The sequence below is a fragment of the Hyaena hyaena genome, unplaced genomic scaffold, assembly GCF_003009895.1.
Source record: "Hyaena hyaena isolate Hyena2069 unplaced genomic scaffold, ASM300989v1 scaffold_284, whole genome shotgun sequence".
NCBI classification, from domain to species: Eukaryota; Metazoa; Chordata; class Mammalia; order Carnivora; family Hyaenidae; genus Hyaena; species Hyaena hyaena.
In genome coordinates this window covers 542,925-558,199 of record NW_024080913.1, presented here as the reverse complement: position 1 = coordinate 558,199, position 15,275 = coordinate 542,925, and the positions used below count along the sequence as shown (strand labels likewise).

Genomic DNA, 15,275 nt, shown 5'->3' with positions numbered 1-15,275 from the left:
TGCTGACTGCCAGCTCAGAGCCTGGAGCCTGTTTCAGTCTGTGACTCCCTCTCTTCCCGACCCTCCCCTGCTCACGCTGTCTCTCTCTCTCTCCTAGAAATAAATAAAAATATTAAAAAAAAAAAAAGAAAATATGAGAAAGAGGACAATCAGACTCGAGACATTTTCCAGAAGGGGGAGGACTGACCCCACAGTGGGAGGAGTAAATATTACTTGTAGGAGAAATAAGTAATTCCAGAACAAAGTGGAGTTACAAGATAAAGAGGGGGACAAATGACACCTCAAAAGTCCCAGAAGGTAATAAAGAGCACAAACGGAGTGGTTTGTCTTAGAAGGGAGGGCACACTTTCTGAACTCAAGTCAAGAGACAGTTCTTCCCTGATAGCAGACGACTTGAGAAATGGGGGAAAGGTGGATAACCAGCTGTGAGAAACATGCTAAGGAGCCAGTATGAATAATGAAGACGACCGAGGTGTCTGAGGCACTTCCAAGGCTTAGGAGGGGAGAAGACACGGTTTTGGTGGTCACTGGGACAAAGGAGTGAGAGTGGCACAGAGAAAGGGTAGATGTAGACACACTTACTGCCTTCATTCTGGCCTCCCGATAATCCTGGGCAGCTTTTCTGAGTCTCGCATACGTTTAGCGGCTGCAGCCTTTGGAACAAGGATGGGGCCTGTGTCTGAGTGGACTCACCATTCTGATGGTTCTAGGGCACCCCTTCCTCTTCAAAACTAGCAACCACAGTGGCTGTTCTGGCTTGTGTGTCCCTCCTCAGGCAGTAGTAGATTATGTGTGCATTTATCCCCAAGCATCAATAGTTCCCGTCAAAGCAAAGAGCTATCCCAGAGCAGAAGAACCTGCTGGTCCAGGCCAGCTGGAAGATTTCAAAAGTGAGAGACACGAACAAAACAAACTAGTCTCTGAGATTAAATGAAAACACAAGCCCGATTCTGAACTGTGTAACTGTCCCAAGGCTGGTCCCTAGGAAGCCAGCAGCAGGGTCCCTTTTGTTCCCCACCGGACCTCCCTCACCCCATTCAGACTTCTAACGAGCTTTTCGCTTTTCGCAAACATTTCCATCCCTGGTCTTTCCTGCTGCTGAGAGAATAAATACTGGTATTTGAGGCAGAAGGTTTAAATTTCCTCCAATCAACAAACTGTTTTAAGTATAAAATGTCTTTAATCAAAAAGGTTTTCTCTTCCCTCAACACAAATGCACACATTAGAAGTAAAAATATATATGAGAGAGACCTATATTTACACAAATTAGAAACCACAGTCTCAAGTCCTGGATTAGGGACTGAGAGAATGGCCATCGGGAGCACCTGAAGGATGGCTTCTCATCTGTGCGAGAGGCCCCACGGTCATGGCTCTGGCCACGGCGGGGAGACCAGGATGGGATGGGGTACGGCTCTGGTCTGACAGCAGAGTTACTGGCAAACTGTGGCAATGAGGTCCCTCTCCAGGGAGTTTCTTGGGATCACCAGGGACGACAGGAGACGCTGTAGTAGGCAGAACTGGAGTGGCTGGCGTGACGACAAGGTGTCCAACGAGTAGGACCCCGATGCTGGCTCCGGTGCCTAAAGGCCTGTGGCTAAGGGAAAGGCTACCTGGGGAGCCAAGGGGCGGGTTGCAAATCGGAGTGGTGTGGGTCCAAGTGAGGTGCATGGCTGGCCACGCCGGGAGGTGCCAAGGCTGCTTTGATTTCAACACTAGATGGCCCAACTGGGTCTTGTCCATCTTTCCCGTGGGAGGTGCCGGAGAGGAAGGAGCGGGATAATTGTGGTGGCTTGGAAAATGCTAGGGCAGGGGGTGGGGGGAGGACACGAGAAAAAGAAATATGTGAGAGAGCTTTCAGATTAACTCCACTTGGTTGCCTACAACTTTTCTTTCCTTGGGGCCTTGAGCTGCAAGGCAAACATACCTTGTTTTAGGCAACAGATCGTTTCCTGACAGGCCACGATTAAGTAAAAGTTTTAGTAACCTAATTATACTCGCAACTTACTTGACAAATACTCAAAAGTCTGTTAGGTACCACATGCTGTATCAAACACAGGACATCCAGGCGGGCAAAACAAAACAGTTCCCCTAAGGTCTCACTATTTGTAAAATAATTCACTTTAGAACTTATTTTTCAAGTCTATTTTTAATTGGAATCATCATTTCCCAATTTGTATATTTAAAACTTTAATTTCCCTTGGTTGAATTGCTTAAGAAATGTAAATTGATATGCAGGCAATGGGGCACCTAGGTGGCTCAGTTGGCTAAGTATCTGACTCTTTTAAAAAAAAAATTTTTTTTTAAGTTTATTCTATTTTTGAGAGAGAGAGAAACAGAGTGTGAGTTGGGAAAGAGAGGGAAAGAGGGGGATCCAGGATCTGAAGGAGGCTCCCAGCTCGGAGCTGTCAGCAGAGAGCCTGACGTTGCACTTGAAAGGAACTCAACATGCGGCACTCACAAACACAAACTGTGAGACCATGACCTGAGCTGAAGTCAGAAGCTTCAACGACTGAGCCACCCAGGCACCCCAAATGTCTGACTCTCAATCTTGGCTCAGGTCATGATCTCATAGTTCGTGAGTTCGAGCCTTGCGTCTGCCTCTGCACTGATAGTGTGGAGGCCTCTTGGAGTTCTCTCTTCCTCTCTCTCTGGTCCTATCCCACTCATGTTCTCACTCTCTCTAAATAAATGAATAAACTTTAATAAATTGTTTAAAAATATGCAGGTAAGAATTCAGCTTATCTTTTTAATTTTTTTAATCTTTTCTTTTTTTTAATGTTTTTATTTATTTCTAAGAGAGAGAGAGAGAGACAGCATGAGCAGGGGAGGGTCAGAGAGAGAGGGAGTCACAGACCGAAACAGGCTCCAGGCTCTGAGCCGGCAGTCAGCACAGAGCCCGACGCGGGGCCCAAACCCACGAACCGCAAGATCATGGCCTAAGTGAAAGTCGGACGCTTAACCGACTAAACCACCCAGGCGTCCCTTTTTTTTTTTTAATCTTGAGAGAGGAGAGAGAGAGTGCGCGCGCATACGCAAGCAGGGGAGGAACAGAGAGAGGAAAAGAGAGAATCCCAAGGAGGCTCCACGCTGTCAGCACAGAGCCTGACTTGGGGCTCCATCTCACAAACGGTGAGATCATGACCTAAGCTGGAGGCTTAGCTTACTGAGCTACTCAGGGCCCCCTCTGCTTATTTTTAAGTGAGCTATTCCCACAACAATAGTAATTGTGGTTGATTAAAAACAAGGACTGTCCACTATGTATAGGAGACTTTCCCCTTCCCATCATTTGAGTACCCCATAAACACACTGTTGTTTGAAAGCACAAAAAATAGGTCACTTCCAGGCACGCCCAGGGAGCTCTGCTGGTTAAGTGGCTAACTTGATTTCAGCTCAGGTCTCATGGCTCTGTCTCAGTCTCATGGCTCTGTGAGATTGAGCCCTGCGTAGGGCTCTGCGCTGACAGTGTGAAGCCTGCCCCTCCCCAAAGCGTGCACCCGCGCTTTCTCTCTCTTTCTCCCAAAAATAAATTAATTAAAACTTAAAAAAAAATAGGTCACTTCTACACTAAGTCTAAGAATCTATCCAACACTGCCTCGATGGAAGTCCCACGGCCGCCCTTCTCCCACATGTGTGCACACGTGCTCTTTCTCAAAAATAGATGAACATTTTTTAAAAAGTATTTTAAAAAGTCTTCTGTATCCATGCAGAAAGCAGAGAAGCTGCAACATAAGGAATAAGATTAAACTTCATGGAGTTCTCTCTTTTTTTTTTTTTAAAGTAGGCTCCACGTCCAGCATGGAGCCCCATACAGGGCTCAAGCTCATGACCCTGAGATCATGATCTGAGGTGAGACCAACAGTCAGACGCTTAACTGACCAAGCTACCTAGGTGCCTATTCATGGAATTCTTTGTAGTGACACAAACAAAATAGAACAAAAACCGTATAAGGATCAAATAACGAAGGAAGGTGAGGCATTCCCTCCCGTGAAAAGAAACTTAATGGCAAAGAGAAATGACTTAGAAAACTGAAGGAACCCATTTCTGCAGGTTCATTTCATTTTCTCATCGCCCCACCTCTCCCTCAGGCTGACAAGTTCTTACCCTGGTCCGCGCATGTCGGCCACTACCTCTGAGTGATGACCTCTGAGCCGTTATGTGAGGAAACCAAGTCCTCAACATCCCTTCCACCTGGAGCAAGGTTCCTAGGTAACGCTCCCTGTGAGAAAGACGTGTACTTAAGAAGCCATCAGGTGTGAACAAGGCAACAAGACAGGACTGTAGAGAGCTCCTTTTTCATGAAATACTGAGGAAAACACCAGGGGGGACTCACCCCATCTGTGGCTTCTGCAAAACGCCCACAATACGCTGGATCCTGTCCATTGCCACACTCTGCTGGAAACTGCTCAGTCCTAGGGCCACGGAGAAAGACAGACACAAAGGGCTCAGGTGCAAGAACTTAAGTCAGGTGACAGAAGGCCAGAACACGGTTAAAAGAGATTCACCTAATGAAATTAAATCACGGAAGCACAAAAGGAATAACTTACAAAGAACTAAAGCTTTAAACACAAAGATTCAATAGAAATACACATTTAAAACATTGAGAGTCAGAGAGAAAAAAGAACCAGCTCAAATAATTCCAACTCCTCAAATAATTACCTCTCTCAAATCGACCCATCTTCAGCCCATTCAGGAGGTCTGTGAGAGGGCGGATGAAACCTTGGAGCTCTTCACACTGCAGGCAAACAGGACAGAGGCTGTGGGAGGGCTGGGACCTGCCCATACCAGTGCTGTCCCCTCCCCCCCAAATCCAGATCTGGGAACCTGTACTGTCTTCACAGGGTGCTTACAACCATCTGGGTGCTAAGCCATTCCAGCATTGTGTCCTTTCCCCTCCTCTTTCCTACCTTCTGCGCAAAAAGCAGGTCTCCTTCTGTGACACAACCCTGGATGTTTACAGTCGTCTGTAATTCGCCATCTCTTGATCTTTTGACCCCAGATCCTGCCATAGGAGAGGCCGAGCCCCGCTGTTCCTGGCGAGATGTTGTACGTTGGTTGCCAGAAACCTTGGGCCGGTGCCTGCAGCGGATAGGACCAGGTCGGGGCCGAGAGCCTCCCCTCTGCCCAACAGTGTCTGGCCTGGGGCCACGGGCCCCCTTGTCCTCCTCCTCACTATCGGAGGGGAGACCAAAGTCACTGTTCACTGGGGAGGTGGAAAAAGAGGAAGATAGAGAATAGGAAGAACAGGAAGAAACGCTAGACGGAGAATCCATACGTTCCGAAGCAGGGGCTGGAGAGCAGCTCCCGGAGTACCCAGAGATCGGGACCTGCAACCGAAGGGCAAAGCGAGGGAGCATGTCACCATAACCTGAAAATTAGGGAGTGGCCTGGGAGACTGGGATGTACTGCATGAGACGATAACACTTCTCTCCTCCCCTGTGTTACCTGTCTCAGAGCCGACAGAAAGGGTCAGCTCCTCCGCCTGCCCCCCAGTGAAATACCTGGACTGCCCCCAGGACCTCCGCAGAGCACCTCTTAGTCTGACACAGACTGTTCTTCCCTCCTTCCGTTAAGAGTAAATTACCTGACTTGACACCTTCCCCCTCCCCACCGCGAACAGGTGTTCGCCAGGTCCGCTCCCAGCCTAAGCCCACAGCAAGGGCTACCGGCAAGCCGCCGTGTAACCACCTCCCGCCTCTTTCCAATCTTTCCCATCGGGATCCCTGCACCAGAACCCTCTACGATCGCGCCGGCCACGTGATGTCATCCCTCCCGACACCAAATTCTGCTTTCGCTCCCTAAACCTACTCCCCCGGGGTGTGACCCTCCCGCGCGGACAGCTTCCGTCCTCCAAACCTCCTCACCTGCGTCGGGTCGGCTCTGCCCAGGCTGCCTCTGGCTTCCCCAACTCTGTCACGCCCGGCTACCCACCTCCGCCTCTCTCCCACTGGGTCCCGCCCCTTCCCCCTCCCGGACACGTGCGGCTGGGCACGTGCCTTACCCCTGCGTACACAGACCTCACCCCCTCATTGGCTGTCTAGCCGGCAGCACGTGACTCTCGTTCCTGACTTTCACATCCCATTCGCTAGAGCCTACAAGGGGCTCGGCCAATAGAGACCCAGTTAGGTGCCGATTGGCTACGAGAGAAGGGTTCCGTGCTCCGCCCCTACATGCGGCTCGACCCGGACCCGGTGAGGAGGAGAGGAGGAGGGTGGAAGAAGAGTGGAAAAGGGCGGAGCCCGTGGTCTTAAATAGGATGGTGGTGGGCAGGAGGCGTGTGGTTGGAGTGCACACACTGGTCGTGTGACGCGGGGCGCGCGTCTTGGGACGTGGGACTCCGGGCGCCTCCTCGGTAGCCGACAACCCCCACCCCACCCCCCACCCCGGCCCTTATCTCCTCTCCCGTTCGAGCGCCTCCGCTCACGAGGGCAGCACGTGGAAGCCAGCAGCGACTTGGGTGTGCAACGTGTGTGAGAAGACGGCTGTCCCTACTGTGTATCCTCGCCCCCTCTCGGCCGCGCGGCCCTCGTGACTCTCCGGTCTCTGGTTCCCCCTCCCCGCCTCCTTCGACTACAAGTTGGGTGCCTCCTGCCCTGGGGGTTGAGGAGGGTGGGGACTGCCGCCGAGAACACCGCGTCCTCTCCCACACTCCCACTGGGGCGGCTCCTCCGGCCCTTTCCTTACGTAACCCGCCACGCACGTTACCGGCTCAGATGCCGGTCAGCCACGACTGTAGAGGTCAAAGCCGAGCTCGGCTGTCTATAGGCTCCTCCGGCCCTGCGCCCTGAATTGTGTTTCCTAACGTAGAGAGCGGAGTGTGGGTAGGTCCCTGGTTTCCGAGAGGATACCTTCATCGCCTTTATTTGTTCCCTGGAGGAGAGTCGAAAGGCTTGGAAGGAGGGAGGGTGGGAAGTCTGGAATTCACGGAGTCCGGAACGGGCTGTTCGCTGCCCCCCGTAGCCCTGAAAGTACAGTGCGGAGAAGGGGACAGGGGCTCTGGGACTGTTTGCTGATTGAAGCGGAGACACCCGGAGAGACCGCAAGGGGGCAGCCCAGTTCTGATTAGGGGCTCGAGGATCGAGAAAGAATTAAAATATGTCCCTGCCTGCCCTAATTACGCACTGGAAAAGGCACACTGTGGGGGGTGGGGGGTGTAAGTGGAGGAGGGTGTGAATTTTAAAAATCTATTCTAAGTAGTTTTTAATATTTTACATATGTTTAACAATGTGCTTATTTTACAAAAAGGAGAAAGTATTCTACATAAACCTCAACTCTCTTTTCCCAAACACAGTCTCAAAACCGTGTGTAATAAAAGAATTAGACGGAATTGTCTGTTGCTGCTCTTCTCCACTCTTCACAAAATGTCAGGTTTAGTCACCGTCCTAATTATTCCCTCTAATTCTACTGCCACCTAACCAACCCTTTCTAATCTACCCTTCCTACCCCCCTATCCTGGTGCTCTCTTCAGTGTTGAGTTTAGAACAGAGCCTCTCAGGGAGTAGAGAGTAACCAGATTATTTCATTTATTTATCTTCCAATTTCCTCTTCCCAAATCCCCATCCAAAGATTTGTAGCAGCCTTCTTTTTCCTAAAAAAAAAAAAAAAAAAAAAAAAAAGGCAAAGAAAGGGAAAAACACCAGGCTCAGGGGGCTCAGGAAGCCCCTCCGGACCCCCCACCTCTATGAAAACTCCCCATATTTCAGATTCTGAGCTAGATTTCTCCCATGACATCTTCTGGAAGATGTTTCCCCCTCCCCTCCTCACCCCTTACTCTGCTAAATCTCTTCACACACATCCTCCCCCGCTCCCCCCCATAGTTATTTGGAATCCCAATGTTAAATTCCTTTCCTACAGTACAGGCCTCTCTTCCCTCCTCCTTGTCTCCACCATCTGCCCCCTAGGGAACCAACCGCCACCCCTACAGCCTCTGAACTTTGCCTCTGGACTCTGCCAGGTTATAAGGCCCCTCCCATTATGCCCTCTGGCAGCTGCCATAGCTTAAACCACCTCCAGGCTGGAACCACCTTTGATTCCTCAAGACAGACTGGAAATCTGGAGAGGCTTTTTTCCTTTATTTCGTCTGCTTCTGCTGTAGAAGGTCCTTGAAGTCCTCCCACTTCAGAAAAAGTAATGACTCCTGTCTGAAAAGTCTCTGCCTCACCATCTCCTAAACCTCTTTAAAATTAGGTAAGATTTTTCTAAAGGAGAACCCTCTTCCTTTTAAGCAGCTGAGAACTGACCAGGCCGGAAACACTGGCCAGAGATACCGGTAAGAAATTAGTTCGCTGACTCCCCCAAGGCCAACGGCTGCACTCTCACCTTCTACATGAAATACATCCCCCCCTGAACGAGGGCCCAGGACAGGAGGAGGGGAGCAGGACTCTGCAGACTGGATGCCGCATCATTCAGGTCTGGACTCTGCTAAAATACAGACATTTCCCCCGCAAGGTGGACCAGTGTCATCCTTCCTCCCCTCCCCCTCCCCTCCCCCCCCCCAAAGGACAGCCGTCTCTTTCCACCAACCTCTGCCTTCCTTTCCTCTGAGCTTACGGAAAGATCCATCTCCCCTCCCCATAACTCTAAGGAGTCCTTTGCTCTGTGCCTTTCAGCCTCCTGACCATTCCAGGGAGGTTCAACTCAATACTGGAATGCGTGTCTTTTAGGTTATGCGCATGACATTTCCATCCCTACGGACTCCCACTGACTCATGTGGTCAATTATACTCAGGCCACACTTTGGTCCTGTTGCCCTTTCTAGCTGTTGCTTCTCTTTTTTCATTACCAGATTCCTCAAACGATTGGTCTCTACCCTCCCTCTCCTTCTGCACAATGTACCCCCTCTCTAAATCCACAAAAACCTAACTTTGGCGTAACTGCTCAATGACAACTTCTTTCTTTGGGATTTCCAATGACCTCCTTTTCTTTGGCCTCTTGGTAGCTTTTTATTGATTATATTAAATTTTACCTTCTACATTCTACAATACAAACTTGGCTATCTGACTCTCTGATCAATTCTACATTTTCTCGGTGGAGTCCTTGTCCTCTTTCTACTAGCTACAGGCACATTCATCAGCCTTTTGGTTTTCTGGGTCCTAGCTCTGTTGAGCTCACCTACTTCCGTAACTGTGACTTTACACTTAGGACTGTAGCCCTGACCTAGTTCAGCTACCTTTAGGACACCCGCATAGGGCTGTCACCATAAATTCACCTTGGCCAATACCGAATTTATAACTTCAGTCCTAAACCACTCTGACCTTCCACAGGTCCCATTTTGGTCAGCCATGTTCGCAGACACCCGTATTCAAAACTTAGAAGTTACTTCAATACTCTCCTCATTTACTGCTCATGTGAAATTATCACGCAAGCAAGGCACTTTCTTCAAAATACTTCTTATTTTTCTCCTCTCCGTTCAAAATGCTACTTCCCTAGTCCAAGCCTCTAATGGATTGTTTCTGAAATGATGCAAGTCTCGGGCATTTCTCCCCACTCCATTGCATCCTGCGTACAACCAGATAAATAGTTTTTCTACCATGCCACTTTCCCTGTATCTTTACCATACCAAAGAACTTACTAGGCTCCCCATTGCTTGTAATTCCAAACCTCAGCCTGCCACTTCCAATTCTGCTGTAAATCAGCCCTATCTTGCCCTTGCCTTGGTGAAATTTCCAAGCAAATATTAGCCTTGGTGTAAATTAAAAATTTTTTCCCTTAATTTCCCACTGTACCTTCCCATATACCTTCTCCTCCGATCATACCCTACCCACTAAACACGGATGGTGGTTCCATCCCCTCACCCACTCACCCATACTTTCATAATGTAACCACCAGTCAAAAGCTCACCTATCCTTCAAATTGTATCTGAAGGATAGTCACCTCCTAAAAGTCGTCCAGGCAACTCCAGTGTATACTGATGCCTGGCCTTCCACTGCCTAAAAACACCTGCCTCAAATTGGCCTAGGCTCTCAAATGTATATGTAATTTAACATTGTTCCAAACATTTTCAGTTTGTGCTAAATGTTTTGCAAGTGTAACCTTGAGTTTTATAAACACTTGCAGGGCAATAGCAACAGCATAGATTTCTGTTCCATCATCAGCATCGGCATCCTTCACAGCTTTGGTCATAGATTACATACACATCAAGTACCACTGAGCTAAAATTTAACTGCACCACATCTTCCTGGTTTTCTGAATACAAGGTGAGTATTAAATGCCCGTGAAAAGTGTGCTGGCCAGCCTGAGCTGGACACGTGCATTGGTGTACTAGTTATTTGGTTCCTCCTTCCCTGGAAGCCTGTTATTCCAGCCCTCCCTGTGCTCTATGTCTCCAGCCCTGGGATCTGTCCCAGGTTAAGAGACGCCTCATACCCTCCCCTCCCACCCCACCATCCCCGGTCCACTCACTGGTACCACTGTCATTGGTTTCAGTGTTTCAGGCTTCTGATGGTCTGTGCGTTCTGTTCCGTGACTAATGGTAGTTTCCGCTTCTTCCCTTCCCTCCTGATCCAACCTGTTCTGCCCTCCGTAGGATCAAGAAACACAGAGTTATCATTGCCTCCATCCAACATCCTCACAGATTCTCTATTTAGAGTCCGTCTCTCCTGCACGCCCAGTGCCCAGGACTTCAGCCCAGGGATCCTCCACACTTTATGTTTGCATGGGATATGTACCCATTCCATTGGCCAGTTCCCTTGACTCAAGGACTGCCCCTCCCTCTCAATGTCTCGGCAAACCCACTGAGTTCTGGCTTTATTCCCCCCACCTGTGGTTGACAAATCTGCGTTGGGGCCTAGTTTCATTTTCCTTATTCATTTTTAGTTGTGGTAATCATTTACACTTCCACATTGCCTAGTTTCTTTTAACTGTTACCTATTCTGACCCTCCTTAGATGTAGAGATCACTCACCAGCCTGTCCTCTGATTCAAATATGGAGTAATCCACAGTGAAATTTGCACCAAAGTCATCTGGGGAGGAGAAAAAAGCAGTAGTGACAAAGGAAAAAGGTAGCAATAGGTCTAGAAACGGAAAGATGAAGAAATTGCTCAGAACATTTCAAGTTGCTCAAGTTGTAAAATTTACTGGTGTGAGCTAATTCTAACGAACGCTAATGTTAAAAATGTGAATGTGTCTGAATTTATATTTTCAATCTGGTTTCTAAAATAATTTATAAATCTGAGGGGGCGCCTGGGTGGCTCAGTCGGTTAAGTGTCCAACTTCGGCTCAGGTCATGATCTCACAGTTCATGGATTCAAGCCCTGCTTTGGGCTCTGTGCTGACAGCGCGGAGCCTGGAGCCTGCTTCACATTCTGTGTGTGTGTGTGTGTGTGTGTGTGTGTGTGTCAAAAATAAATAAACATTAAAAATTTTTTTAAATTGTAAAAAATAAAAAAATTAAAATAAAAAAATAAAATAATTTACAAATCTGAAAGGCGGGTTGGGTGGCTCAGTTGGTTAAGCATCCGACTTCGGCTCAGATCATGATCTTGCCATCTGTGGGCTGGAGCCCCACATCAGCTCTGTGCAGACAGCTCAGAGCCTGGAGCCTGCTTCAGATTCTGTCTCTCTCTCTCTGCCCCTCCCCCAGTCACACTGTCTTTCTCTTTCTCTCAAAAATGAATAGACATTAAAAAAAATTTTTTTTAATACTTTACAAATTTGAAAATCTTCAAATTGTTTCAACCAGTTTCCAAAGAACTGAAAATCACCAGTTTGAAAAAAAACATCATAAGCCTTGATAAGGCCTTTGCTCACAGCCAAATTTCTCTGACCTAGTTGCTCCGATTCCAAAGAGAAAGGCAAAGTCTCAGAAGTAAGTATCCCCAAAACCTCCATCCATCCTGCTGGGGGGTCAGGGACTTACACATACTCACCATAATTGGGAGTGACTGTATAATAATAGACCACCTGATAATAATCGTCTTCTTCCAGTCCTTCTTCATCCTCATATTCTTGTCCTATGGGGACAAGGACTAGAGGTCAAGGGGCATCTCGAACTCCTTAGTAAAAGAAGGACACCTGAAGTTGATCTCCGCTCTCTCAATGTCTTTTCTTTCTGCCTCCCCTCCAAGGTCCTACTATCTCACGGCCCACGTACCTCTAAACCCTTCTCAGTTTTTGGGGCTCCATATCTGTGATGGGGTCTGTACTCCGTGCCCTTTCAATTCAGAAACTCCTAGAAAGGAAATGGGTCCCTTCACTTTCTGTAAACCCAAAATACGAACTAAAGCTAAAAAAGGAAGCGGAGATACCAGAAACCTGAAGAACTCCAAATCTCTTCTCCAGTACTCTTCAGACCATCTTATATCTGTGAGAGACCTCCTCTCCTCAGTGTCTCACACAGAACAGAGACATACATCTTTAGGCTTTTAGTTCCGGATTCACTGCAGAATAGCAGAATAGCCCTGAAGAAGTCGCTTAACATCGCTTTTTTCAAATGAGTCAGCTGGACTAAATGACCCATCTACATTAGTTTTTCTTCCTTCCCAGGACTAAAAATATGTGGCTTTGACATGATTACATCAAGGACTCCAGGCTTCCTACTAAACACTTCCCTAAGCTCCTTGAATGCTCTCCCTGAACCCCAGGCGATGACACACAAATCTGGAGGAAAAGGAAACAATGAGAGTACCTGGCCGACTGGGAACAAAGGAGGGAAGAAGCCCAGCTACTTTTGGGAGCCTGTCCCTGAGGGAAGCGAGTTGTCCATTACTCTGAAGGCCACCCCCTACCTCTGTGTCCTCACCAATACAAGGGTTTTTCTCCAACCCTCTGGGAAGGAAACATGCTGGCTTCTCTCACTAGTCTCAGGTCACCCCACCTTCCAAGAGCCCACCTCTCTCCTCCAGCCTCACCGTAGCACTCCCCATCTTGCTCAACTCTGCTATGATGGACAGCCGAGGTGTCTCTTGTTAGGGACTCCCAGTGACAAGGGCTACATCTGCACCAGCCGTCTCTTTTCTGAAAGGACTCTGTTTTCCTCCCCCTCTTCTGGCTCTACTTTCCAGATCCCACCCTCCACCCCTGCCCCAACATCGGACCCTGGCACAAATGAGTGTCATTGCTCCTATTACGTTGCGCCTCTCCCCCTCTCCTCATTTTTCTCTTCTCCCACCCCACTGATGATAGCAGAACTGGCCCATAAGCTCCAGGAGAGAAAGTGAACTTACCCAGGATGAGCGGCACAGCCAGGATGGCTACGAAGAGGACATCCATTCTGGATTCTGGACTGTTGCCGTGAAAGTAAAAAAGGAAATTACAGCGTTTCTCACCAAACTTAGCCCGCCTCCAAAGCTGCTGCAACTCTTTTCCCCGAGGGAGTCAAATTCCCCGCCCAGTTGCTGACTGTCTAGGTCATTGACAGCAACCGGTCAGCCAGAGAGCTGTGCAGATTAAGACAGAGGCAAAGTGGGTTTTGATGCGAACACGTTCACTGAGCTTCCCCGGCCCTAGATGAGACCCATTCAGGACTCTCGCTGCCACCGCCAAAGCAAGCAAGCAAACAAAAGGCCAGACCAACACCAAAAACCCCAGCCTATGCAGGGGCTTCCCCTTTGAAGAAGACGACTCCCTCCCAGTCCTCACAAAAAGCTCACCCTCCCCCTCACGGTTCCTAACTTCCCATCGCTATCAAGAGTCCAGGCTTACTCACAATCTCTTTCTTCACAGTCAAAATATTCAGAAGAACCGATGAGCACTCTTTCTAGACAGAAAAATGTCCTCTCTTCTGCTTGTCTTGGGCTATGAAATACAAGAGCAATACTAACATCGTTGTCCAATACTCAAAGCACCTGCTGCATTACTTCTGATAAAAATCTCCCAGCCATGGCCAGTTATTTCCTCTGTGGTAAGTACTGACCTCAATTCATCTCTTTCTCCACTTTCTGGGTACAGGATGGAAGAAGGAAGGAAACAGCCTCTTTCCTCAAATAGGTGCCACCCCCCTTCTCCGACTTTCAGTCACTTGGTATGTGACCTTCGTTCTAGTCCACAGGGATAGAGTTCGTCTTGCCCTTCTCTCTGCTTTTATGTTTCCCATTTTCATTCAGTTCAACCCAGAAGCATTTAGTAAGATATATGCTAGGCCCGGTCTGATAGACAATTCAGAGTTCATTGGCAAGGGAATAAGAATAGTTATGTTTTTGGAAAGGAAGTTAATAAATATCTATTCAACATCTACCACGAGCCACGCACTATGAAAGTCTGTGTGGAACCACCTGTGGACAAGAGGGGTTTGGTGTTTGCTCTTAGCACTCAGAAGATGCTGTGACAATAGCTCAAAGGAGAGATGAGAAGAGCTCTCTTATGCCTATCTCTTCCCAAAACGGCCTGCTAGCCTTAGAAGCAAGACACGCTGGAGTTTTGAGCCCTGGCCAGGATGTTTCCACCAATCTCAACCTTTTGCGGGGGAGGATTTGCTTGGTGATGGTGATTTTCCATGTAAATCTATACCATCTATCCCTTCAGCTCCTTTCTAGAATTTCCTGGAAAAAAATGTAAAAGGCTTCTGTGGATGTACCCATATGCATGAAGCCATACATCACTTCCAGGGAGGAAAGGAAGCCTGATTCTCTTTGAACAATTTCTATAGTTGCTTTTTTAGACTTTGATCAGTCTCTCAAAAACAGTACTCCAGATTCCCTCACTTTCCCATCCTGGTACTCTATTGTCTAACCAGCCTCCCTAACTGACTCTACCCCCATAGCAAACGAGGTTAAAACACCTTCTTCTCCAATTTTCTTTCACTCTAAAACACACAACCCCTGTTCCTTCCCCTGGCCTGAGGAAAAGACACCACAGAGGTTCATTTTCAGAAAATAAATAGAGGAAGTATGACCTAAAAGGAACTGTGTGACCTGGGGGGGGGGGGGGGACGAGGGTGCTTGTTGTTTTCCTTCAACCCCATAGCTCGAATTGCTTTTGGCAAACAGTCTTAACTCCGAATCTTAACACCGAATCCCATCTGACCTCCTTCCTAACATTGCTCTCCAGGCTCCTCTTCTCTCCTACTCTCTGGTCATTACACAGGAAAGCTTCGTTAGCTGTATACTCACTGAATTGCATGCTTCCTATACTCGTCTGTTCAAAGAGCTCTTACTTTTAAGTCTAACCTTCATCTCTTAGGCAGTAGCTCAAGGCCATTTCCTCTTATTCAAGTAAGAACAATACCCGTCCCTATCTCTCTGCACCCTCTATCCTGTGCTTTCTTTGTATTTGTCCTTTAGGTTCCAACAGGATCTTCCCCTCCCCCCGCTCTGCAGCTCTTCGAGAAGACGCAGAATCGCT

The 15,275-nt window shown here is 48.2% G+C and overlaps 2 protein-coding genes across 8 annotated transcripts; both read right to left on the bottom strand.

Annotated features, from left to right (window-relative positions):
• Positions 1-1,160: 1,160 nt before the first annotated feature.
• CIART (circadian associated repressor of transcription) lies at positions 1,161-7,411 on the bottom strand. 6 transcript variants are annotated; one of them, XM_039246312.1, is made up of 7 exons: positions 5,862-5,942; positions 5,273-5,324; positions 4,905-5,076; positions 4,657-4,732; positions 4,331-4,409; positions 4,102-4,216; positions 1,161-1,800 (listed from the first exon to the last, which is right to left on the bottom strand). In XM_039246312.1, exons 3-7 carry the CDS (start codon positions 5,004-5,006, stop codon positions 1,294-1,296), a joined length of 879 nt encoding a protein of 292 aa, XP_039102243.1. In that variant the 5' UTR covers positions 5,007-5,076; positions 5,273-5,324; positions 5,862-5,942; the 3' UTR covers positions 1,161-1,293. The 6 variants fall into 6 exon arrangements, with proteins under 6 accessions (XP_039102243.1, XP_039102241.1, XP_039102244.1 ...); XM_039246310.1 differs by lacking the exon at positions 5,862-5,942 and adding an exon at positions 6,846-7,411 and having other exon boundaries at positions 4,905-5,324; XM_039246313.1 differs by lacking the exons at positions 5,273-5,324; positions 5,862-5,942 and adding an exon at positions 6,846-7,411.
• Positions 7,412-7,496: 85 nt separating this feature from the next.
• Positions 7,497-13,960, bottom strand: CUNH1orf54 (chromosome unknown C1orf54 homolog). Of its 2 annotated transcripts, none has more exons than XM_039246315.1 (8): positions 13,849-13,960; positions 13,642-13,730; positions 13,160-13,218; positions 11,864-11,947; positions 10,899-10,957; positions 10,398-10,508; positions 8,317-8,418; positions 7,497-7,585 (listed from the first exon to the last, which is right to left on the bottom strand). In XM_039246315.1, the coding sequence occupies exons 3-7, from the start codon at positions 13,203-13,205 to the stop codon at positions 8,320-8,322; spliced, it is 399 nt and encodes a 132-aa protein (XP_039102246.1). In that variant the 5' UTR covers positions 13,206-13,218; positions 13,642-13,730; positions 13,849-13,960; the 3' UTR covers positions 7,497-7,585; positions 8,317-8,319. The 2 variants fall into 2 exon arrangements, with proteins under 2 accessions (XP_039102246.1, XP_039102247.1); XM_039246316.1 differs by having other exon boundaries at positions 8,317-8,415; positions 13,849-13,958.
• Positions 13,961-15,275: the final 1,315 nt, after the last annotated feature.